Source organism: Myodes glareolus, chromosome 9 (genome assembly GCF_982192425.1).
Source record: "Myodes glareolus chromosome 9, mMyoGla1.1, whole genome shotgun sequence".
In the NCBI taxonomy this organism is placed as follows: domain Eukaryota; kingdom Metazoa; phylum Chordata; class Mammalia; order Rodentia; family Cricetidae; genus Myodes; species Myodes glareolus.
The window spans coordinates 21,077,835-21,101,762 of record NC_142034.1 but is presented as its reverse complement, the minus strand read 5'-3'; the positions used below and the strand labels follow the sequence as shown (position 1 = coordinate 21,101,762).

General features: G+C 43.0%; 2 protein-coding genes across 13 annotated transcripts in view; one reads left to right on the top strand and one right to left on the bottom strand.

The window, feature by feature from the left end:
- Positions 1-10,322, bottom strand: part of Brca1 (BRCA1 DNA repair associated) — a 66,560-nt gene extending 56,238 nt beyond the window's left edge. For 4 of the 8 annotated variants that reach the window (XR_015738746.1, XM_048445739.3, XM_087909952.1 and 1 more), the window contains exons 1-2: positions 9,903-10,014; positions 8,117-8,215 (exon numbers count right to left, since the gene is read on the bottom strand). Coding sequence is in view for 6 of the 8 variants with exons in the window: in XM_048445739.3 (XP_048301696.3) it covers positions 8,117-8,215; positions 9,903-9,916 (113 nt within the window). In the remaining 2 variants the exon portion in view is untranslated. Of the gene's footprint in view, positions 1-8,116; positions 8,216-9,902; positions 10,015-10,171 lie in introns of those variants that run through there. The other 4 variants (XM_048445737.3, XM_048445738.3, XM_048445740.3 and 1 more) reach the window with 3 other exon arrangements.
- Positions 10,323-10,672: 350 nt separating this feature from the next.
- Positions 10,673-23,928, top strand: part of Nbr1 (NBR1 autophagy cargo receptor) — a 29,487-nt gene continuing 16,231 nt past the window's right edge. For 2 of the 5 annotated variants that reach the window (XM_048445745.3, XM_048445746.3), the window contains exons 1-10: positions 11,185-11,338; positions 14,234-14,300; positions 14,585-14,700; positions 17,109-17,171; positions 17,899-17,917; positions 19,735-19,757; positions 21,283-21,480; positions 22,534-22,611; positions 23,042-23,256; positions 23,684-23,851. In XM_048445745.3, coding sequence (XP_048301702.1) covers positions 14,599-14,700; positions 17,109-17,171; positions 17,899-17,917; positions 19,735-19,757; positions 21,283-21,480; positions 22,534-22,611; positions 23,042-23,256; positions 23,684-23,851 — 866 coding nt within the window. In that variant the 5' untranslated portion in view covers positions 11,185-11,338; positions 14,234-14,300; positions 14,585-14,598. Of the gene's footprint in view, positions 10,989-11,184; positions 11,339-14,233; positions 14,301-14,584; positions 14,701-17,108; positions 17,172-17,898; positions 17,918-19,734; positions 19,758-21,282; positions 21,481-22,533; positions 22,612-23,041; positions 23,257-23,683; positions 23,852-23,928 lie in introns of those variants that run through there. The other 3 variants (XM_048445743.3, XM_048445742.3, XM_085695834.2) reach the window with 3 other exon arrangements.

Sequence of the window (23,928 nt, the reverse complement as noted above, 5' to 3'; positions counted from 1 at the left end):
TATGATTCCATTTGACTCAGTTCTGAAGTCCTGGGATTCTAAGGCATATACCATACTAGGCTGGTAATTTAGATATACCACAAAAAGGCTATAAAATGTTCCCTGTAAATGAAAAGGTAAAAGTTCATTGAAGGCATGTATGCATATAGAGAAATTTTTTTTTACCATAGAGTAGGCAGGGTTCAGTACTAGTTGAGGTTTTAGACACCTACTAGGGATCCTGGAATGTGCCCCACCCATGGATATGTCAAGCCTACTGCACATTTTTTTAATTTTTTTATTATTTATTTATTATGTATATACTATTCTACCTGCATGTATGCCTGCAGGCCAGTAGAGGGGATCAGATCCTGCCTGCTACAGATGGGTGTGAGCCACCATGTGGGTGCTGGGAATTAAACTCAGGACCTCTGGAAGAGTAGCCAGTGGTCTTAAACCGTTGAGTCATCTCTCCAGCCCCCATACTGCACATTTTTTTGATTGCCTCACAGCACCTTAAAATGTATTTATCAGGCAGCAGTGGTGCACACCTTTAATACCAGCACTCTGGAGGTAGAGGCAGGTGGATCTCTGTGAGTTCGAGGTCAGCCTGGTCTACAAAGTGAGTTCCATCACAGCCAGTGCTGTTATATAGAGAAACCCTGTCTTGAAAAACAAACAAACTAAAATGTGCTTATTTACTCTGTGTGTACAGTGCCACGGTGCGCCCGTGGAGGTCAAAGAACAATGAGTGGGTCCTGAGGATCAGACTCAGGTTGGTGGGTGTGGCAGTAAGAGACCCCCCCCCCTTGGCTCTCCGGCCAAGCTATTTTACTGGCTCACCTCACAGTTTGTTTTCAGCATAGAATCATCTTTTGTTTTTTATTTTTCGAGACAAGTTTTCTCAAAACAGCTCTGGCTGTCCTGGAACACACTCTGAAGACCAGCCCAGCCTCAAACTGACAGAGATCTACCTGCCCCTGTCCCCCAAATGCTACTATTAAAGACAGGTGCCACACCACTGCCTGGCTTGAAATTGCCTTTTCAACTGAGTATGAAAAAGTTCAAGCATTTGCACAAATAAAATAGGAAATGAACTGCATGTACTATCATCCTGAAGGAGAAATGTGTTAAAAAGAAAAACCATGCAGGGCAAAAGGACAGAGTGGTGAAATGCACATTGGTGGATATATATAGCGAGGCAATAAAACGCATGAATGAGGAAGTGACAGTGGAGGACAGCTGAGTCATGTAAGGAAACAAACCAGGCAATAATTGGAAAGGGAGCAGAGAAGCTAAACTGAGCAGGACCATGCTTGGTGTTTGTGTAAGGCTGCTGTGCTGAACTGGAATGATGGGGGCCTAGAGAAGAGGAGGGAGGTAGCTGGGAGCCCAGATGGGCAGCAAACATGCCTATTTTGTCCTTAGCTTCACTCTGCACGAGCTATATACACTGAGCTCTGTGGTAAGGCCAATGTAAGACATTAAAGAAGACGTAACTTGATGGCGTGAGAAAAATAAAATTCTCATGTTAAATGTAGGAAAGGGTCACAGGAAAGGCTGGGATGGAAGAGCCTGCTGTAAAGGGCTTAGTCATGTAATTCCTGTGGTCACAAGCCTCCTGAAGACATAGAGAACAATGAGCACACCTGACTAAGGCTCTGTCTGTGTGGGCAGAATAACCTCAGGTCACGCTTTCCCCCAGATCCTCAGTTTTCACCTTGGCAGTCATCTGGGCTACTACGAGAACACAATTCCAACAAAAGAGACTGATTTGTCACTACATCATGATTTCTGAGACAAGCTAGAACACCAAACAAAGTTCTTAGCAAAAGAGAAATTGGATTGAGTCATGATACCAGATGGCTTTCATTCTCACCACTGACTCAATTCTGAAATAATTATATTTCAGTATGGTAATTACAATCCGAGCTATATAAACACACTGTAAACACCAACTCCGAACAGATGAAAACTCCCATATGTAAAAAGGTAGTGACTGTTGTAGGAAGAGCTTGAAGACGAATAGAAATGAAAATGGGAAAAAAATTAAAATGTTTCTCTTCTAGCTTCTGATAAGAGTAAATGTTTACTATAAAATTCAAATGTTTCAAACACTTTTTATGCAATATTTTCAGTCTACTGAGTATTTGTAGTTTGAGCTTGAACAGGATGAATCACTGGGGAAAGAAGTTTAGGTTCGGGGAAAAAAAAAAAAACTACCAGGTACACATTTCAGCACTTAAAAACTGTTACGTAGGCCGGGCAATCCCAACTCGGAGGCAGCAAGTGGATCTCTGTGAGTTCAAGGCCAGCCTGATCTACAAGTGCTAGTTCTAGGACAGCTAGGATTGTTACAGAGAAACCCTGTCTCGAAAAACCAAAAAGGAAAAAAAAAAGTGTCACATAGGCATAGTTAAAAGGGTGAAAAGAGCTATCAGTGACCACAAGGAACCGCCAAACGAGCTGGATGTAGTGGTGCATGTTTGTGGCTCCAGCAATCTGGGGAGGCTGAGATGAGAAGACCACGTGAGCACAGGACTTGGAGACATAAGAGACCCCACCTTCAAACTCCCACCCTGAAAATAAAAATAAAGCAGCTACTCCCAAATAACTCAGGGACAGAGGAATATCAGTGCAGAGATCTAGAAACTGAGACTCTGCTCTACAGCCATCCCAAGGAGCAACTTTTGTTTTACTTTTTCTGATGGTTGTTTTGCATTGGTTTTGTTTTTTGAGACATGGCTTCTATGAAGCCCTGGCTGTCCAGGAATTTGCTGTGTAGACCAGGCTGGCCTAAATTCAGAGATCCCCTTCCCTCTGCTCCCAATAGCTGGGATTAAAGGCTCCAAGTAACAGTTTTTAGTCATGATTAACCAGTTATCCTTAAGAACTCACTGCATGAGCTGGGGTGTGACTCAGCAGCAGAGTGTGCCCAGCACACATCAAGCCTTGATTAAACTCACACTAATATACAAGGGAGAAATGTTTGTGTAACTGAAAATCATCCGGGTTGGGAATGCAGGTGTAACGCAGCACACCACGGAAAGGCCCTCAGTTCAATCCTAAGAACTGCAAGAAAAATAACAAAACAGTAGCCTCAGTCCCACTCTAGAACATTCCATATAAATGACCTTAAGCTTTAAAAATGACTATAGAGCTGGAGAGATGGCTCAGAGGTTAAGAGCAATGGCTGCTCTTCCAGAGGTCCTGAGTTCTCTTTTGTGTGTGTGTGTGTATGTGTGTGTGTGTGTGTTTTGCCCCTCCCCCACAGGATTTCTCTGTGTAACAGTCCTAGCTGTGCTGGAACTAGATCTTGTTAGACCAGGCTTGCCTTGAACTCACAGAGATTTACCTGCCTCTGCCTTCCAAGTGCTGGGATTAAAGGCATAGCACCATCACCACTTGGTCCTGAGTTCAATTTCCAGCAACCACATGGTGACTCAAAACCATCTGCAATGAGCTCTGATGCCCTCTTCTGGCCTGCAGGCAGAATAGTATATACATATGAAATAAATCTTTTTAAAAAAAGAAAAGTAAAAATGACTGTAGTGAACAGTCTAGTTTAAAAATTATTAAAATTGTCAGGTGGTGGTGATACGTGCCTTTAATTCCAGCACTCAGGGAGGCAGAGACAAAAGGATCTCTGTGAGATCGAGGTCAGCCTGGTCTACACAGCGAGGTCCAGGACAGCCAGAACTACACAGTGAGATACGGTTAAAAAAAATAAAAAAGGAGGCCTAAAGTCTACAGGTGTGTACCTCTAATTCCCACTTTAGAGGCTAAGGTAGAAGGATCAAGACCTTTGAGGGCCACCTCAAAGAGATGGACAAGAAAGTGCAGCAGGAGGCTGAGAATGCTGAGTAACCGAAAGGAAAATGTACCAGTAACTTTCCTTCTTGCCTCTGCAGTTTTTATGTATCTGAATTTTTAACTGATGGTTTAATTTGCCAGAATGAGAAAGAACATTACATTTTTATGACTGAGTCCCATGGGAATGTAAAATAAATGGACCCAAATGCCACATTATTGAAGACTTTTTGATCACTGTTTGCAATTATCCCCAGTAAGTTTAGGCTTTTCAAAACCAATCTTTCTCTTGCAATGATAGTTCTGCCTCTGTGGCTCTGATACTTCATGGATTTGGCTGTAAATCTCATGTAAGTCTTGTTTTTGTTTAGCTGCAATGCTGAGGGTAGATGCTAGCACTTTTCAAATCTTCTCTCTGAAAACACATCTTCCTTAATCTTATTAACTTGACTTCAAATACAAATAATAACCTCATGAAGCATGCAGGCAAATTTACTTAAATTCACCCATCAACCCATCAAAAGTATTTAAATGGAAAAAAAAAAGGTACAACTGGGGGTTGGAGAGATGGCTCAGCAGTTAAAAACACCGGTTGCTCTTCCAGAGGTCCTGAGTTCAATTCCCAGAACCCACACAGCAGCTCACTATCTGATGCCCTCTTCTGGTCTGCAGGAATACATGCAGACAAAGCAACTCTATACATTAAAAAAGAAAGAAAGAAAAAATTTTTTTAAAAATACAACTGATCAATAATTTTTTTTTATTTTTCTGCATTGACATTTGTGTATGCACATGGAGACTCCAGAATGATGCTGGCTGTCTTCCTTGCTTTTCAGCTTATACATTGAAGAACCTAGAGCTTACCAATGTCTAGCCACCTCAATTTCAGCATCCTGTTTCTGTGTACCAAGTACTAGGTATGTTGCTACACCTACCTGGCGTTTGGCAGGGTGCTGGGGATCCAAACTCCAGCTCTTGTGCTTTCATGGCAAAAGTTTTACCCACTGAGACATCTCTCCAGCCCTTTATTTCTGAATGCTATGCCCTAATAACAATGTATTTTAAAAAATATCAGAAAGCTGAGCATGGTGGCACATGTATTTAATCCCAGTAAAGGCAGACAAACTGTGAGTTCAAGATCAGTCTGATCTACATAATGAGACTCTGTCCAGGAAAACAAACAAATAAATAAATAAATTGGGCTGGGTATATAGTTCAGGGAGAGAGCACATACATAGCATACAAGAGTCCCCAACTCAAACCTCAGCACCAAAATAAATATATAAACTATTAAGAACTAATTTAAGCAGGGTGTGGAGGTACAAGTCTAATCCCAGCATTTAAGAGGCTGAGACTTCAAGGCCAGTTTGGTCTACACAGTGAATTTCAGGATAGCCAGAGCTACACAGTAAGACCCTGTATCAAAGAAAAACAAAACCAAAACAAAACAGGATCCAGGTCTCTAAGAAGTTGGTTAAAAAGTGTGGTTGAGGTGGCTCGTGCCTTTACTGCTAGCACTCTGAGGGCAGAAGAAGGTGGGACTCTGTGAGTGCCAGCCAAACTGGAATATATAGTGAGTTCCAAGCCAGTTAAGGCTACGTAAAAAGAGAAAAAAGAAAGGGAGGACTAGAGCGAGGACTCAGTGCTTAAGAACACTTTCTGTTCCTGTAGAGGACCTGGATTTGGTTCCCAGCACCCAGGTCCAGTGACTCACAAAAGCTTGGAACTTCAGTTACAAGGGGTCTGGCACCCTTTTATGGCTTGTGTGGGTATCCAAACATGTGGCATTTATATACAGAATACATACACACAAAAAGTAAAATAAAACGAATATTATTTTATAAAGGAAGAGAAAAAGCAGAAAAGGGTAAATACACAGTGTTTGGAGGTTGTCGCAGTTTCATCAGGGCAATTCTTCAGAGTACGTTCCAGAACAGCCAGGGCTACACAGAGAAAAACAAACAAGCAAGCACACAGAAAAAGTGGTATGTGAGTCAAGATTTTCCTTTGTTTTCATAAAATGTGATGTTTCTCTTTTCATGTGTCTCTGTGTGTCTGTCCACACGTATATGCTGCAACTGCATAGACCAGAAGAGGACACTGATTCCCCTGTAGCTAAAGTTATAAATGATCGTGAACTACCTACCCAATGAGAACGCCAGGAACTGAAGTCCTGTGTCCCAAATGAGCTTTCATTTGGCACTGAGCCTCATAAATCAAGCCTCAAGGATCAAAATTTTCAGCCATTGGCAGTGGAAGTAGTGTTCGCCTTCAATCCCAGGACTTCGAAGGCAGAGGCAGATGGATCTGAGAGGCAGATAGATGGCTAGGACAGTCAGAGTCTCCGAAATCAAGCCAGAATAGCCTTACACCCAGTGACCAATCTGCCTCCAGCAGAATGCTGGGAGGCTTGTGCCACCACACCCAGCCCAAGATTTACCTTCAATTGTGTTATTTGTGTGTTTCTGTGCGGAGGTTTGTACAAGTGAGTTAAGATGCCCATGGAGGTGAGAAGAGTGTCAGAGTCCCTGGAATTAGAATTATGGGGGGTTATCATTCACCTAACCTGGGCACTAGAAACTGAACTTGAGGCATCTAAAAGCACAGTATGGACTTTTAACCACCGGCCCTGGTTTAGGCTTTTTAACACTAGTTAAGCCTTTTCTCAGCATCAGTTATTTGTGGTGGCTGAAAACTGAACTTGAAGTCTAAAGCATGCTGGTTAAGTTGCTCCCAAGGTAGACATCCAGTACTGAGCAATGCTTTTAAGGGAATGAATGAATGAGTGAATGAATGAATGAATGAATGAATGAATAAGAGGGGAAAAGGGTCATGTGTATCCCAGGCTGGCCTCACAGTCAAAGATAACCTTGAATTCCTTGCTGGGGGACAATCCTTTTGTACACTGTGAAGATGTGTTGTTCTCATTGGTTTAATCAAGGGCTAAATGGTTAATACCTGGCAGGAAGGTTAGGCGGGAAGGCCAGACGGAGATAATGCTGGGAAGAAGGGTAGAGTCGCCAGGAGACGGGAGACACAAAACGAATCGGACACACAAAATGGGATAGAGGTAATAAAGCCACAAGGCACAAAGTAAATTAATAAAAATATGTTAATTTAGGTTGTAAGAGCTAGTTTGTAAGAAGCCTAAACTATCAGTCAAGCATTTATAATTAATAAAAAGTCTCCCTCCCTGTGACTGGTGGGACAAAGATGACTGGCAGGACAGAAAACCCCGCCTACAATTCCTAATTCTCCTGACTCCACCTTCTGATGGGATTACAGATATCAGCCCCCAGGCCTAATTTATGAAGTGATGGGAACTCAACCCAGAGCTTCCTGTGTGCTAGGCAAGTCACTCTCCTGAGCTATATTCTGAGCCGTAGTGCATAAAATTTTGAAAATTACAAAATTATACACTAAAAACTAACTTCCAGAGGTCCAGAAGGTCTGAAAACTAGGAACACAAGGGAATTTTTTAGGGTACTAGAAATGTTTCATATCCTGATTGGGGATAGGTACCCAGATAAACACTGGTCCAAACTCACTTTTAGCCAGGTGTGGTCGTTTATGCCTGTGATCCCAGCACTCAAGAGGCAGAGGCAGGAGGATTTGAGTTCAAGGCCAGCCTAAGCTAGATAGTGAGTGTGAGGCTGATTTGGGCTGTATAATGCAGCCTATCTTGAAGAAGAAGACGACGACGACGAAGAAGAAGACGGAGGGGGAGAAACAGAAAAGTTCATTCTGCATTAGTCATGCAAGTATTGCTAAAAGCTTTGAGAACTGGTGGTGTTTTCATTTAAATTTACGGGGCCAGTCTGAGCCAGAGACAGATCTTTAGCTTCATTTACTAGGGTTATTCCATCAGGCTGGTCTTACAGCTGGAGGAAAAGCTAAGCGTCACTTTATTCCTATTCCAACCAGAACCCTGTCCCAAGAAAGAACAAACCAAGATAAGCCTTTAGTTGGGAAAAGGTGTTTGGGGGTGGGGGTGGCAGAATTTTCTGCACTTTTTACTCTTCAGTTATAAAAAATACAAAGTCATTTTGATATAAAAAGATTGCTTTTCTCTCTACTACGTAAAGACACTTCTCATTTGCATGAAAGATAATCATACAAGGGACCCCAAATTAATAAATTCTCCCAGCTAGGTGATGTTGGCGCGGGCCTTTAATCCCAGCACTCGGGAGGCAGAGGCAGGTGGATCTCTGTGAGTTCGAGGCCAGCCTGGTCTACAAGAGCTAGTTCCAGGACAGGCTCCAAAAGCTACAGAGAAACCTTGTCTTGGAAAAACTTAAATAAATAAATAAATCTCCCATTGACTTACCAGATTGGACACTCTAGGATTTTCTGCATAGCATGAAGGACATTTTGTACTTCTTCAATTTGAACAGTAGGTAAATCCATTTCTTCCAGGTCCAGTGAACTTCAATGAAAATTTAAAAATACATGTAATTAAACAACTTTAAAGGTTTTTAGGCCGGGCAGAGCGGGCACATGCCTTTAATCCCAGCATTCAAGAGGTAGAAACAGGTGGATTTGTTGAGTTCGAGGCCAGCCTAGTCTATAAGAGCTAGTTCCAGGACAGGGACCAAAGTTACACAGAGAAACTTTGTCCCTCACCCCTGCTCCCCCTCCCCCCAAAAATGGTTCTTGAACACAGTCGCTTCCCTGACAATTTTCTTTACTTTTTTGAGGTAAGATCGCAAATAACCCACACCAGCTCTGTACTTGGGTGCACTCAAGGCTATTCTTCAACCCTGGATCCTCCCGCCTCCACCCCCTTACTGCTGAAATTACTGGGGTAAGTCATCCCCATCCACCCCCTTTTTGGGAGAGTTCTCACTCTGAACCCACACAAGCCTGAAACACACTATAAAGCTCAGATTAGCCTCCAACTTGTAGCAGTCCTCCTGCTTCAGCCTTCTGAGTGCTCGGGTTACCACACATGGTTTGTAATTCTAAATAAGAGAAATTTGATTTTGCTTTAGAATTATACCAACTATAGAGTTGATGAACAACATCTTCATTTTTTTAAAAAAAAACAAAACACTCAGGGTCTGGAGAAGGCTCACCTCTCCTCCAGAGAACCAGAGTTCAATTCTCAGCACCTATGTCAGGTGTCTGGAAATCTAGATCCAGGCCAGAACCCCTGCACGCATATGCATATAGTTAAAAATAAATAATAAATCCATTATATCTAATTATATAGTAATATACTTAAACATTAAAAAAATGAATCTTTAAAAAATAAAAAAAAAATCTAGCAGCTGCTCTTTGCAGTTAGCAATCTAAACTCTCTGTTTGTCATGTAGCCTTAAAGTCTTCCTTGGGTTTTCCTTTCTCCAGGAAAAGGCCAGCTACAGTGAAGTTACTGGACAGAAGTGGTAGCTGTGAACTTTCTCCAGACTCCCCGCTTTCTTTTCCTTGCTTAAAATCAAAACCAAGCAGGGACAAGTTGTGGCATGCCTACAGTCCCAGAAAATGGAGAAGTTGAAGAATGGTTTGGTCTCGAAAGTTCAGCAGCCTTCCTGGGCTAGACAGGAGCCCCAAAATCAGTCAGGTATGCGGGTGCAAACCTGTACCTCCAGCACTCTGGAGGGGAAGCCAAGAGGACGAGGAGTTCAAAGTTACCATGAGTTCAAGGCCAACCCGAGTACAGAAGACCCCGTACTCAATACCCTCAAAGCTAGGTGGGCATGGTAGAGGAGGCCTTTAACCCCTTCTGCCCGGAGGCAGGGGCAGGCGAATGGCGAGGCCAGCCTCCTCTACATAAAGAGTTCAAAGCCAGAGAGAGTTATATAATGAGATTCTGTCTTAGAAACTAACCAACCCCCCCAAAAAAAAACTAAAACCAAAACAAACAAAAAGAAACTCACTTTTTTTAATTTTTTTTTTTTTAAATCACCAAAAACGAACACTAAAACTGCTAATGCTTCTCCACCCTACTCCTTCTGGGGGTTTCCTTGTTAGGGCACTTTAACCTCAAAACTCTCTTTAAACACGTCTCCCCTGCCAAAAGCATTCCTTTATGCACTTCCCTTCTAGAACCTCCTGTGAACTGTAGCTGAATTTCCTGGCCACACGTCTGCCCTTCCGTGCCTCTCACTTACCCTTCAGCCAGCATCCCTTACACTGCCTTCGAGGCACGATCACAGCCAAGGATCCCCTCATACAGCCCTTGCCTTCTTCCTCACAGCCGTCCCAGGGAAGGCACCGACTGCACCCCTCCCAGGAGCCCTCTCGGTTTCACATGGCATTGGACCCTTTGGTTCCGCCCCAGTAATTCTCCTCCTCGGTAAACACCCGTTTGCACCTGCAGTTTCCCGCCCTTCAGATGAGTATCGCTAGCTACCCTCTCCGTTCCTCGGGGCTGTCTCACCTTATTCCGAGCAAAACGACCGTGCTCCCGAATGCCAAGGCCCGAATCCAGAAGAAGTCGCTCGGACACCACTGGGTCCAACCGCGGCACCGCCGCGCAGCCGCATTTACAATTTATCTGTATTTCCCGCGCTCTCTGTCGCCAAGGAAACCGGCCGCTTGGCGCCTAGTGTTAGCCTGTAGGAACACAAGATCCAGACACGTCAGCGGAAGAGAGGGGAAAAAATAAAAGTAGACACTCTTTCCGGACTCGGGATTGGCCACCTAGTCTTTCCCTGTATGTCGTAACTAGAAAGAGACGGAAGAGAAAGAATTTTGAGTTTCCTATCAGGTAGCCGCCCCTTCCCATCTACGCTTGCTTATTACGTCACAGTAATTTTATACAACGGGTCGGAATAGCGACCTGAGGCCGGAATATGAGCGCAAGGTAGTGCCCAAAGCAGTTGCAGGACGAGGCCTCATCCCTCCCTTAGTCTTCCTGCTATGGAAGTCTCCAGTTTAGGCAAATAAAGGATTGTGTAAAAAGAACTACCAATTCCAGCATGCATTGCGGAACGAAAGGCCTTCGCCACAGCGTCCCTCGGAAACTGTAGTCTTAAGGGAGAGGAGCTTCCAACACCGGAAGCAGGCACGGTTACCACAGCAAGCCAATTAATACACCGGAGACCTTCTCGCGGTTATGCGGGCTAGCTGCTATGCATCGCAGAGTTCTGTTTTTATGTCTTGCTCACAAAGAATAGACTAAAAGAAGCTGAACGTCCCAGAGAGACTACAATTCCCATCCAGCCCCGCGATTCTCGGGTATCTAGTCCTCCAAGGTCAGTGACCTTCGGGAAAGCAGAGGGCGGCCAATCGGCTTGGGAAAGGGAAATCCATTCGGCTGACATCTGCGCACTAGTTCCGCCCCTCGGCCGGGGTGTTTGTTATTGTTGTGCGGTTCAGATAGCTTCTGCCCCGCCCTTGCCAGCGCAGCATTGACCAATCGGTGGAGTGGTGATTTTGAGGGACAAATAGTAAGAACCAATCATCTTATCGGAAACTCAGAGACACAGGGACTAGGCCCGGTCTCTGTCCGCCATGTTAGATTCATCCCGCAGGGATAGCCGAGCTGGCAGAGAACGGTCCCTGCACTGGCCACGGGCAAGCGCCCCCCGTGGGCCGAAAGCTGGTAAGAAAGCCACCACCGTTACCTAGTCGTGGGGTCACGTCGATCTTAGAGGCTCAGGGAAGTGCAGGGGGAGAATCTTGAAATGGAGGAGTGATTTTTTTTTCCGTGTTCAGGGGCAGCCAGTCCTTTCAGTGAGCAGATGAGAGAGCTGCTTGGGTTGTCAGCGATAGTGGGGGGTTGATACTGCCTGAGGGAGAGTGTTTCTGCTAAGAGAAGGTCGACATCCCCCCCAGTACAAAAAGAGGGCCTCCGTTGATGGTGGTGACACTTACTGTCCTGGGGACATGGAGTTCCAGGAAACGATTACTGGAAGACTAGGATTGAGAGAGAAGAGAGGACACGCATCTTCCTCATTCTAACCCTTCCCTCTTTTTGAGACTCCATTGGAGATACCTTAATCTAGGACCTTCTGTGTTAGAGGGGCTTGTCTTCCCTTTTCGTCAAGCCCCTAGCTTTCCGATCACCCATTTTAAAGCTTAGGTAGAGACAATAAAGTTCAGATTCCCAGGTCGCCTTTATTAACATTATTTGTCGAGGTTGGAAAAATCGGTATGGGGAAAAGCTGACTTTTGCCACGAATGGGAGTCAATAAGGCATGCGTTTACAATGCCACTTAAGAAAGCTGCTGGCTTAGGCCCAGCAGACCTGACTGCTGGCTGTTAACCAACAGGTAATAGATGGGGTTAACTGTACCTTTGGTATTTTCACAAGTTCAAGATTAAGGCTCCTGCTGAAAGCCTTTTCCCACGTAAGCCAAAGGGAGGTAAGCCTTTATGAAGACCTGTGTATTGACTCCCTTAACCTAGACCCTCCCACTTCCTGTTTTCTCCCATTCAGAGCAGCTGGATGGATTCCAAAGCTTGGAAACTAGTTCCACCTCATGTGATTGGAGAACGGGGAAGATAGAAGTTGCAAAGTGCCCGTGTATTTCAAAATTTTTACTTTTGGCAAACTCAGTCACTTCATTTTCCTGATTTCAGACAAACAAACAATCAAACAAAAAGTTCCAACAGCCTGGGAAATTGGTGGGATTCTGCCTAAATTTTAAAGATCCTAAGAAAGAATTGCATTTTAGGTGTATGAGTGCTGGATGTCAACAGGATGGGTGCTAGAGACTAGTATTTTTGGCAGTGAACTTAACTATAGATGAAGACAAGTGAGAGGAAAAGTTCAATAATTGAGTGTCTAAAATAATCAGTAAGTGAGAACCTAAGGCTCTTAAAATGACAGTTGTATCCACAATGCCACTCTCGGGAAGCAGAAGCAGGCAAATCTCTGTAAGTTGGAACCAGGTCTACATACATAGCAATTCCCAGGCCAGCTATCATTAATTTTTTTTTTTTTGAGATAGGGTTTCTCTGTAGCTTTGTAGCCTGTCCTGGAACTAGCTCAAGGCTGAGTCTTGAACTCACAGAGACCTGCCTGCCTCCGCCTCCTGAGTGCTGGGGATTAAAGGCGTACACCACCACCAGCCAGCTTGGCGGAAGCTATCTTAAGGAACTAAAGAACCAGGTCTTAAGATAATAATTTTCATATTTGAACTCTATTTCAAACAATTCTACGTACTTTGTGCTGCCAGAAATCGACCCCACAGCTTTGCACGAACTTGGACCAACCCGCCTAACTCCCAGTCCCCTAGGCCAAGATTTTATTTGATCCCCTTGATAACACTGTTGAGGTTAGTCTTTGTTTTCCGATTAAACAAGTGAAGCCTAGAGATAAGCAATCTTCTCGCAGTTCCCCCGGTTGCCTTGTGGAGGAGCTGTGTCTGGGAGGCAAGTCTTCCCAACTTATTGCTCCCTTCCTGTGACACTGGAAGCATCTAGGACTTAATCTTGTTCATTTCTTGTGTGTGGAGTAGAATCTGGCTCTTTCTGCACACAGATTGAAAATGTGAATATTTTAAGTGGTGACATGTGTTGCCAGTGTCTTACGTATAGCTTTAAACTAAAAACTTACTGTTTTTTTCACAGTACATCAGTAAGCAAAATCCTTCATTAAAGTCAGTATGTTTTAATAGTAGGTAGGTGATTAAGAAAGTGCCAACTTCTTAGCCATAATGGTGGGGTTTTAAAAAAATTGTCATTTTACAACTATTTATGGATGAAAAGATGAATATTTTGTCAAGAGAGGTGTGGAGCATGGTTATAGTTCAGTGGTAGAGTGGCTTCGCAGCATCCAGGCCCCTGTGTCATCGACAGCCACAAAGACACTTACACTGGAAAGGAAGGAATTCTGAATATCAAAATTAACTTCTGGTTGCTAACTGTGGAAGCCACAAGTCCATAAAGACTAATTATGTTACTTTCTTTACTTTTGTATAGCTTTTTCCTCAAGTAATTGTGGGAGTTTTGTTGTTGTTGTTGTTTGGGTGTTTTTGTTTGTTTGCTTGTTTTCTGGAGACAAGTACTCATTCTGTAGCCCAGACTATTCTTGATTGGGACTACCTAAAACTGAAACTCTGGCCTCCGCTGCCAGAGTACAAACATCTTCTCTCTGTTCTCCATCTTGTTGGCTCATGCTACAGACACTAAGCATGCACTGGACTGTGCAGTGAAAACCTTAGAGACTTCAAACACATTAGGGGAGTCTTTGTGGATATGGCCAAGATTTAAATTCTTTTTTTTTTTTTTAAGAATTATTTATTAAGTATACAGTGGTCTGCCTGCATATGTCCCTGCAGGCCAGAAGAGGGCACCATATCTCATTACAGATGGTTGTGAGCCATCATGTGGTTGCTGGGATTTGAATTCAGGACCTTTGGAAGAAGTACAGTCAGTGCTCTTAACCTCTGAGCCATCTCACCAGCCCCAAGATTTAAATTCTTCCAGCAGACTTTTATCTCCCCTCCCCGCTCCTCACCTCTTTTAAAGACAGGATTTCATTGTTTCCTAGGCTGACCTAGAACTCTTGGACTCCAGCTCCCATCCTGCTTCAACTTCCTGAGTGACTGGGACTACAGGTGTGTGCCACTGTGCCTAGCTTGGCTTTTATTAATAACGTGGAAGTTCTAAATGAGTTTAATTCTGTAGCTTAAGTGCAAGTCTTTATGACCTAGCTTGAACATTAGTGTCTTTATTCTGAGACAGAAGCTTCTAACGTAGCAGTGAGGGTAAATTGTGTTACAGTTGGGACTCTGCTTCTCTTCTTCACTATGAACCCCCAAATCTAACTTATATATATGAAATCTAATGTGTCTCTGTGGGTTTTTAACCCCTTCCTCTTTGTTTTGTCCATTCATCTTAGCCCCACCCCACAACATGGAGCCACAGGTCACTCTAAATGTGACTTTTAAAAATGAAACTCAAAGCTTTCTGGTTTCGGATCCAGAAAATACAACGTGGGCTGATGTTGAAGCTATGGTGAGTACCACTTTGTTCTGGTTTTCACTGCTTTAAACACAGGTGTTCTTTCGTGTGCCTGTTTTAGCAATTTATGTTTTAAGTTTGTCAACATTACCATTTCTGGACTTTTTGAAAATTTGCTCTTGACGGGCTCGGTGTTTTTTGGTTTTATTTCTTTGCTTTTCCAAGATAAGATTTCTCTATATAACAATCCTGGCTGTCCTGGAACTCGTTCCGTAGACCAGGCTGGCTTCGAATTTACAGAGATCTGTCTGCATCTGCCTCTTGACTCCTGGGATTAAACCCCGCCCATCAGGGTTCAGTATTTGTATGGGCTATGTATCATGATAAAGGGAAGAAACAACTATATTCCTTTAAACATATTTAAAATTATCTAGTTCTTGAGAGGGAGCAAAAGTCAGGGGAAATTTCAGGAGTTGAGTCTACCCTTCTACTGTGTGGGTCCCAGGTATCAAACTTAGGTAAAATTATTTTGTAGTGAAATAGAATTTAGAAAGATCCATATTTAGAAATAGTCTGAGGGGTAAGTTGTGTGTCCTCCACCCAGCCAGGCTGTAGGGGAATGTCGCCTGGCTGGAGAGCAGATGCATTGCTGCTGTTTGCTCACTGCTGAGGACAGGATTTGTATTTTGCAAGACCTGCCAGTTGCTTTATTGCTGGGTCAAAGGTTGGCTATCTCAGTGTTGGCAAAAAGCAAAGCAAAACCCCATGGGTGGTTTTTGTTCATAGTTTCTCCCATCTTGCTTTGCCCTTTGTACTCTTCTGGTTTCATTGGTTTGCATTCGTCAATGTTTTACTATTTGGGCACCTGTGTTTAATGTAACCCATTTGGTTACAAGCATGTCTTGACCTCATTATCTGTTTAGGTATCTTAAAAAGGAAGGAAATGTTAGAGGGACCTCCCAGTATGTTACAGTTAGTTTCCTGCCTTCCCCAGATTTCTCTCTATACTATCCTAGGCAGGTGGCTATTGGGAAAGCAGTGAGATCTTTGAAAATGATCTGAGCATCGGTTACCTTTCTTTGCCTAGTAGCTAGGTGAGTTTGGCAGCTTGTGTTTTTCTTTTATTTTAAAAATTTAAATTACAATAGTGTAATACATGCCCATTATAATAAAAGAATATTAATATGCAAGGAGATGATAATGTCTGTCCACAAACCCCTACCCTGTATCTGTTATCCACATCTCCTTTGTCTAACCAGAGATAACAGCCCTGAATACTTCCCCACATTTCCATGTTCTGTGTTCCTGCAGGTGTCATGCTAGGGTCACAGGAAACACTGTTCTGCAGTTTGCTTTTCTTGCCCAACAGTATATTGTAGCCATGGTTTTTAATCAGTAGACACAGAGCAAAACACAGTCTTCTTAAAGTGAGTCCACAGTGTTGCTAGTGTTGTTGAACACTATGGATGTGACTCTTACTTACAGTGTGTGTGGGATGGTATATGATTGTGTGCACATGGGCATATACGTGAGGTACACTTATGTGGAGGTCAAAGGACAACCACAAGTGGTCCTCACCTTCTTCAAAAAAAAAAAAGAAAGAAAGAAAAAGAAACACTTACCATCCTAATCTGTCAGGTTGAATGCTTTTATCTATTTTCTAGGTATTCCTATTCCTCTTCTGTAAATTTTCTGCACGTTTACTTGTATTAATTAATGTTTGTTAAATTTTTTGTTAGCTCTCTCTGTGTATCTTTGGCTGTTCTGGAACTCACTGTGTAGACCAGTCTGGCTCCAAACATAGAAATCTGCTTGCCTCCGCCTCCCAGACTCTGGGAGTAGAGGCCTACAGATGTGCCCTGCCATACTGGGCCCTTGGATTATCAATCTTACTATTAGTTTTGGTTATCTTTTCTCTGTTTACAGATATTACCCCCTTATCTGTTACTACGTACAGTCTGTTTTCTTTGAGTTTGTAGTTGTTGTTTTGTTTTAAGTATAAGATTTTTTGGGGGGGATATACTTTGGTATTCACAAAGCTCTGCATTGCATCCCCAGCATCACAAAAAGAATAAAAATAAGAGGCAGGGAGAGGGCTCTGTGGGTTAAGCCCTTGACATGCAGGTGTGAGCACCAGCATTCAGATCCCCAGCACCCATATAAATGTGTGTTGTGGTCTGTGTGTAATCTGGAGCTTAGGGAGCCCATATAGCTCATCCTGGTAGCAAATTGTCTAACTAGACTAGCCAAATTTGTGAGCTCTGGGTTCAAGAGCTTCTGCCTGTCCACGAGGTGGTGATGCACAGGCTGATACCTGCAGACTGTAAGAGCTGTGGTCTTGGAAAGGTCCACACCAAACCACCACCCCCACACAAAAAAGAAAAAAGGGAGAAAAAAAGAATGAAGTTAAAATACTTAATTTTATATACTGAGGTACACTGACCCATTTGTTTCCTTTGCAGGTAAAAGTTTCATTTGATCTGAATACTATTCAGATAAAGTACCTGGATGAGGAAAATGAAGAGGTAAAGTAATTGTGCCCCCCCTAAACAGTTAGAATAGGGATCTTATCAAGACTGATACAGTTTAAAAAGTTCAGAATAAGGTTCGTTTTAATGGTTCACACCTGTATTTCCAGTACTTGGGAGACTAAGGCATGAGGATCCCAGGAAGTTTAAGGCCAACCTGGTCATTCGAACAAAAGACTATCTCAGAGAGCTGGAAGGGAAAAAAGACAAAAGGGTTCAGAATAATGTTGTCTCATTTGCTTAGTAGTTTAAATATATTTGGTAATCTCATACTTTATGAACATTAGTGGCATCTGAGATGGAGCTGGGAAGGGAGAAAGCAACATGGAGGATATCAGAGAGAGACCCTAAACTATAGCAAGGCTATCACCTAGTGGATGACGATGTTAACAGGGACGCTTTACTAAGTGGTTAATGCGTCAGACTAGCAGTACTGTGGGGGGAGACATAATCTTTATTTACCATGAGGAAGCAAAGGCTCTGAGAGCTTAGGAATTTTGTAGAAGACACAAAGGCAGTGAATGGAGTAAAGGCTTCAGACCCCAGGCTTTTAGCCCTACACTATGGTACCATTTAGTGTCCCTAAGATAAAACAGAGCATGTTATTTAAAAAGTAGTGGAAATGCTGAACGCCTGACCTGGGACTTGGACATGAGGCTAGCCCTAGTACGTAAATGTCAGGTGATGAGACTTAAAATTCACTGTTGCTTTTTTCTCTTCATAGGTATCCATCAATAGTCAAGGTATGTTCCTGAGAAAAATCTAGTAAGCATTGCTTAAAGTTTGCCCGACATGGTAGTATCTATTTGCAGTCCAGTACTGAGAAGGAGGAGGGTTTCAGGTTTAAGGGCATCTGGGCTACATAGTGACTAATATTCATGTGCTCCTTGGGGTGTTTCCATTTCAACCATGTTCTGCTCTAGCATACATTTTAGAATAGAATTTGGCATGCTGTGAATTGGCATTGTACCATGGGCATTAGTTTTGTAGGAGATTTTTCTTTTCCTTTTTTTTTTTTTTTTTTTTTCCTTCTCTCTTTTTAAGGCAGGGTCTCGGGAGGTAGCCCTGGCTGTCTTCAGACTCATCACATAGCTTAGGATGACCTTGAACATATGATTCTGCTGCCTCCACCTGAATACTGAGATTAACCGGCTTATGCCTCTACCTCCACTTCATGCAATACTAGGAGTCAGACTCAGGGCTTGGTGCCTGCTAGGCAAGCACTCTATCACCTGCATCCCCAGCCTCATAGAGGATTTTTATTACATGCCTTTTTTTTAAAATAAATAAATAAATAAAAGATAGTACACTTATGTGGATCATAATGACAGGTCTTATCTAACTTTGTATTTAAGATGCTAATCCTCTGAAAATAATATCCATCTAGTTCATCATAAACAATTCATTCTGCTAACATTGCATTTGTTCTGACCTGGCACATATGTGAATTTCAAAGCATAACCAAATCATGTTTATCATATGGTTGGTTATAGTTCATATCTTAGTCCCTAAAACTATATTTGAACCAGGTAAGATGATAGATAGTCCAGGCACTCCCCTAATCTTGTGCATCACAAAGCCTAGGTAGAGGAGCTGGGTGGATACCTTGTACTGGAATAGCTCTCTTTGCATGGGTAAGTGCCACATTCACTTTTCCTAGGGAGATGCAAACAAATGTCCAGCCATACCAGGTAGGCACCAGTAACAGATCAAAGCAAAATCTCACCAAAGTCCAGCTTGGTTGTAGACTTTCTTGCAGAGCAGTGTTACAGATAGGAGTATGGGTGACCCCCAAACAACTACCCCATCCTGGTTTGCAATCCCACTGCATCGTGGAATCCCATTTTTAGCCCTCTAGCTTCCGTAAATAGGCTGGCATTTCTCAAGACCATTTGCAGCTGGGGAAAGGAGTTGGCATCTCAGGCAAGGGTCTCCTGACAGCTTCCTAGAGTACCAATAGCTCTGTTGCCAGAGCTCTGGCTGCCACTGTATTGTTATGCTCTGACATAGCTGTGGGGCAGAGGCCAAGAATGTTATGGCCAGAGGGAAAAGCACCATACAACGGTAAGAAGGAAGTTTGTCTAACAAAAGGGTAGTGACTCCATAGTAAGGATTATAATAATTTGAGGATTGGGTTTACTTTTTTTAAAATAAACTTTATATTTTTAAGATGTATAACATTGATACAAGATACATACAGAGATGGCTTTAAAAGGTTACTTCAATGAAAGAAATTAAAATATGTGTCATCTCACAATTGCCATCCCCACATCCTGCCTCTGCCACTTCAGGGTGACAGTAGCTGAAATTCCTAAATATAGTACATTAGCTGTAGTCTTCATGTTTTACACTAGAACTGTAGGATTAGCTGTCTGTAGTCACAACACACAAAGGATTGTGAGTTTGAAGTCATCCTGGGCTACATAGCTAGACCCTCTACTCCCTACCCTAAACCTCCCCCCAAAAAGCAAAAAACTGTAGAACTGATGATACAATGGAATCCTTAGAACTGATAAAAATAAATAAGTCCCTTGTTTTTCTCTTTCTTTTATTACTTTAGAAGAATATGAAGAAGCACTTAAGGTAATGTTTACTTCATTTTATTTTCAAATAATTTTTAAAATATTTACTAACCCTGAACTCCAGTGGAAAGAACTAAGAATAAATGGAGTGACACCATTTTGTTAGGGAGACTGGTAAGTAGGGCGTGTGACTCAGCAGCAGCAGCTCCTAATACAGTTCAGGTTGTTGTGTCACCTCGCCGCTGGTCTGGTGCCACCATCTTATCATCTAGAAAGAAGCCCTGGGTGTGGTGGTGCTCTTCTGTAACCCCAGCACTCAGGAGGCCGAGGTACCTGGACCACTGAGTTCAAAGACAACTTAAACTACATAGTAAGTTTGAGGCTAGCCTTGACTGTGTGGCAAAACTGTCTCAAAAACAAAGAGATGGCAGGAGGATTGTTTGAGCCTAGTTTAGGGATAACAGGGGCAACAGAGCAAAACCCTGCTTCAACCAAAATATTACTGTGCACACAAAAAAAAAAATTGGGTGGGTGGTTTTTTTGGGGGTTTGTTTTGTTTTTGGCAGTACCAGTCTAACTCAGGGCCTCTAGAATGCACAGTTATGAGACAAAGGGGGCTAGAATTCTAGCCATTCAGTCCCTAATTTTTCTTAAACACTTATATACTTTGATGAAAACAAGACTACTTCTTGAAAGAATTTCCAGAATACATGATTAGGAAAATGCTCCTTACAAAAACACAGCTACTTAAGCTGACTCCTAAAGTGAGAGGTCAGTGAAAGGTAAACGCTTAGCTACAGGGCATAGCTTTGTGGTTGCCATGGTTGCTAATACCTTATAGAACAGCCAGGTAAAAGCCAGACCTGGTAGTACACACCTGTAATTGTAGTACCTAGGAGGTGAAACAGGAGGACCTTAAGCTGGACCAGCAAGGGCAACCGTGGACAGACCCCATGTCAAAACAGTCAGAAGAATTAAAGGTTGATCTAGTTAGTGGGAAAACCTCACAATCTCACCTAGAAATTTCCTCAAATCTTAATGTAATAAAGCTATTTGTAGTTTTTTGTTTTGTTTTATTTTGGTTTTTTTTTTTTTTGATGCAATTTCTCTGTATAACAGCAGCCCAAGGTGTCCTGGAACTCTGTGGCTTTATAGGCCAGAGTGGCCTTGAACTCACAGAGATCTGCCTGCCTCTGCCTCCTGAGTGCTGGGATTAAAGTCATGCACTACCACCACCACGCCCAGCTGTAGTTAATATCTTGACGAAAGGTTCTAGATATTAATATTAACGTTGAGGTTGACTGTCTCTTTCCAAAGTGCTTGAAACCTGACATGCCTTTTTTTGGGGGTGGGGGAGAAGATATTTGTACATTCATAATGAGATTATCTTAGGAATGGATGCTAAGACTAAATTTGAAATGTGTTTGTCTCATACTTTATAAATGGTTTAAAGGTAACTTTCTATAGCATTCTTAATATACAATGTTTTGATCACTACTGATCATAAAATGCCAGGTGCTAATTTTCCACTTGAGACATCATATTGTAGCCTCATTTTGTAACACGCTCTTGTAACACACTTTCAGATGGCTAACATTAAGCAAGGAAACCAACTACAGATGCAAGTCCACGAAGGGTGCCATGTTGTAGATGAAGCATTCCCCCAAATTGTAGTAGAAAAACAAGCGACTGCCAGGACAGGGAAGAAGCCACTTGCACATTATTCTTCAGTGGTGAAAGTCCTGGGATCAGATAAAAAGCCCACAGAGGAGCCTGCAGCACAGGTATGAAGATGATGGCCTCTCTGTCCAACTCAGCGTTACATCTCGTTGTCTCTTAGATAACTTTCGGATAATCATGAAAGACTTGGGCAGGGAGGCTGGGGAGATAGCCTTGAAAGCACAAGAACCTGAGTCAGGTTTTAAAGAGGGGAGCGGGGCTGGAAAGATGGTTTAGTGGGTAAAGAGGTGATGTGCAAACATGGTTACATTAGTTCAAATCCCCCAAATTCATATGAAAGTCAGGCACAGTAGTGTCATGCCTGTAAACATGATATATCTGTGATCTCAGTGCTCCTATGGCAAGATGGACGCTCACAGGCCAGCTAACTTGACATGTACAGTGGTGAGCAACAAAAGAGAGATGAGACCCTCTCGCTCAAAGCCAAGAACCACATCCAGTGCTGTCCTCTGATTTCCACATGTATGCCTGTGTTCCGAAGAGCCAGGGGTGGTACATACATGTAATCTCAGCACTTAAGAGGTGGAGACAGGAGGATCCTTGGGGCTTACAGGCCAGACAGCCTAACCTAGTTGGCTGTTTCCAGGCCATTGAGTGACTCTGCCTCAAAAAGAAGGAAAAGGTGAATGGTGCCTGAGAAACAACCAAAGCTGTCCTCCAGCCTCCACATGCATGCACAGTCTCTGCAAATATCCACAAAGATTGGGTATTATATCGACCATCTGGATCAGAATTTTTGAAACTGACAGCCCTGGTTTCCTTCTAGAGAAAGAGAAGAAACTAGAAAACACTTTCACATTGTAACTTTTCTTTCTTAAAGATTTATTTATGTATTAGTATACAGTGTTCTTCCTGCGTGTGTGCCTGCACATCAGAAGAGATGGCTGTGTGCCAACCATGTGGTTGGTGGTAATTGAACTCAGCACCTACTGCTCTTAACCTCGGAGCCATCTCTCCAATGCCTCACACTGTAACTTTTGAAAAAGTACATGCTTGTGACATTTGATAAAAGAAACCTGAAAAATAACACATTTTGGAAGAATTACTTTTTGAAAAGAAAAGTAACTTCCACGGTCTTGGATTGTATTTTTCCACAGCCATGTCCACTTACTCCTTGTGACACAGAGCAGCCTCAAGACAAACCCCCAGACTGGTTCACAAGCTACCTGGAGACGGTGAGTGTTCTCTCCAGCTTGGGTTTTAACAGCACTGTTGGCCCAGGAGGAAAGCTGAACCCAGATTGCTGCAGCCTCTGCTTTAGGTGATTGAGAGTGGCAGTTGATAATTTCCAGACATCAAGTAGATGTGGTCAAGGAAGTTGTTGCCTTTGCCTGGGGCATCGTGAAAAGAGGCAGTCTAGTTCTGAGCATGTGAAAAGAGACAGACCTCTGCTTGAGAAAGGCACAAAAACAGTCATCCCAAGGAAGAGTCAGCTTAGCCATGCAAGGAAGAGACCTGTAACGTTTGTGTTCTTCCCCGGTAGCCATCAGCCATGTTCTTAAGTTCCACCAGAGACGGGGACATTTCAGCTTTTGCTGTTCTCGTTGCACTTTTTCCAGTGCCTCAACTGAGTCCGTCTCCTCCCCCTTCTGCTCTGCATTGCAGTTCAGAGAACAAGTGGTTAAGGAAACGGTTGAGAAGCTTGAACAGAGGTTGCAGGAGAAGCTTGTCCTCCAGAAGTCACCCTTAGATTCCTCCCCCTCTGAAGTCCCAATGCCTGTTTCAGAGGAAACACTGTTTTTACCAGAGAACCAGTTCAGCTGGCATATTGCTTGCAGCCACTGCCAAAAAAGGATCATTGGTGTACGTTACCAGTGTAGGTAAGCGATTCCTGGGCAAGGACAGTGACTGCCTAGCATGCTGGGGACTGGAAGGGAAGCTGGACGTCTCTTCTCTGAGCAGTAGGTGATGTGGCTTGGATTTGGAAGCACAAACTGCTCCTCGTTTACCTGTTTTGTGGGTTTTCTTGGAAGTATTCTGAGTGCCGTTCGTTCACACATTGGGATTAACAGAATCAGGCAAAATTAGATCACTAAGGAGAGACACCCCCCTTGTTCAAAATGATCTTATATATCCTTCCTGTGAACTATTTCATGAAAATAGGTATGATTACAAGTTACTAATGAGGAGCATAGGCTCCACATAACCAAGTCCCACCTGACTGGTAATGGAGCAAATAAAAAGTTGTTCCTCTCCACTTCAGGACTGCTACTATAAGGTTTTTACTATGTTGTTCTTTTCACACAGCCTGTGCCCATCCTACAACATCTGTGAAGATTGTGAAGCTGGACCATATGCCCATGACAATAACCATGTCCTGCTAAAGTTGCGAAGACCTGTTGTGATTTCCTCTGAGCCATTTTCCCACTTAAAGTGTCCCACTCCTCGTCTGCCTGCTGCTCTTGAACAAGTCAGGTAAAGCCATATGCTTGAGGGTGCGCATCTGATTGATTGGCTTCTTGATTCTGCTGACACAACATGCTGATGTTAAA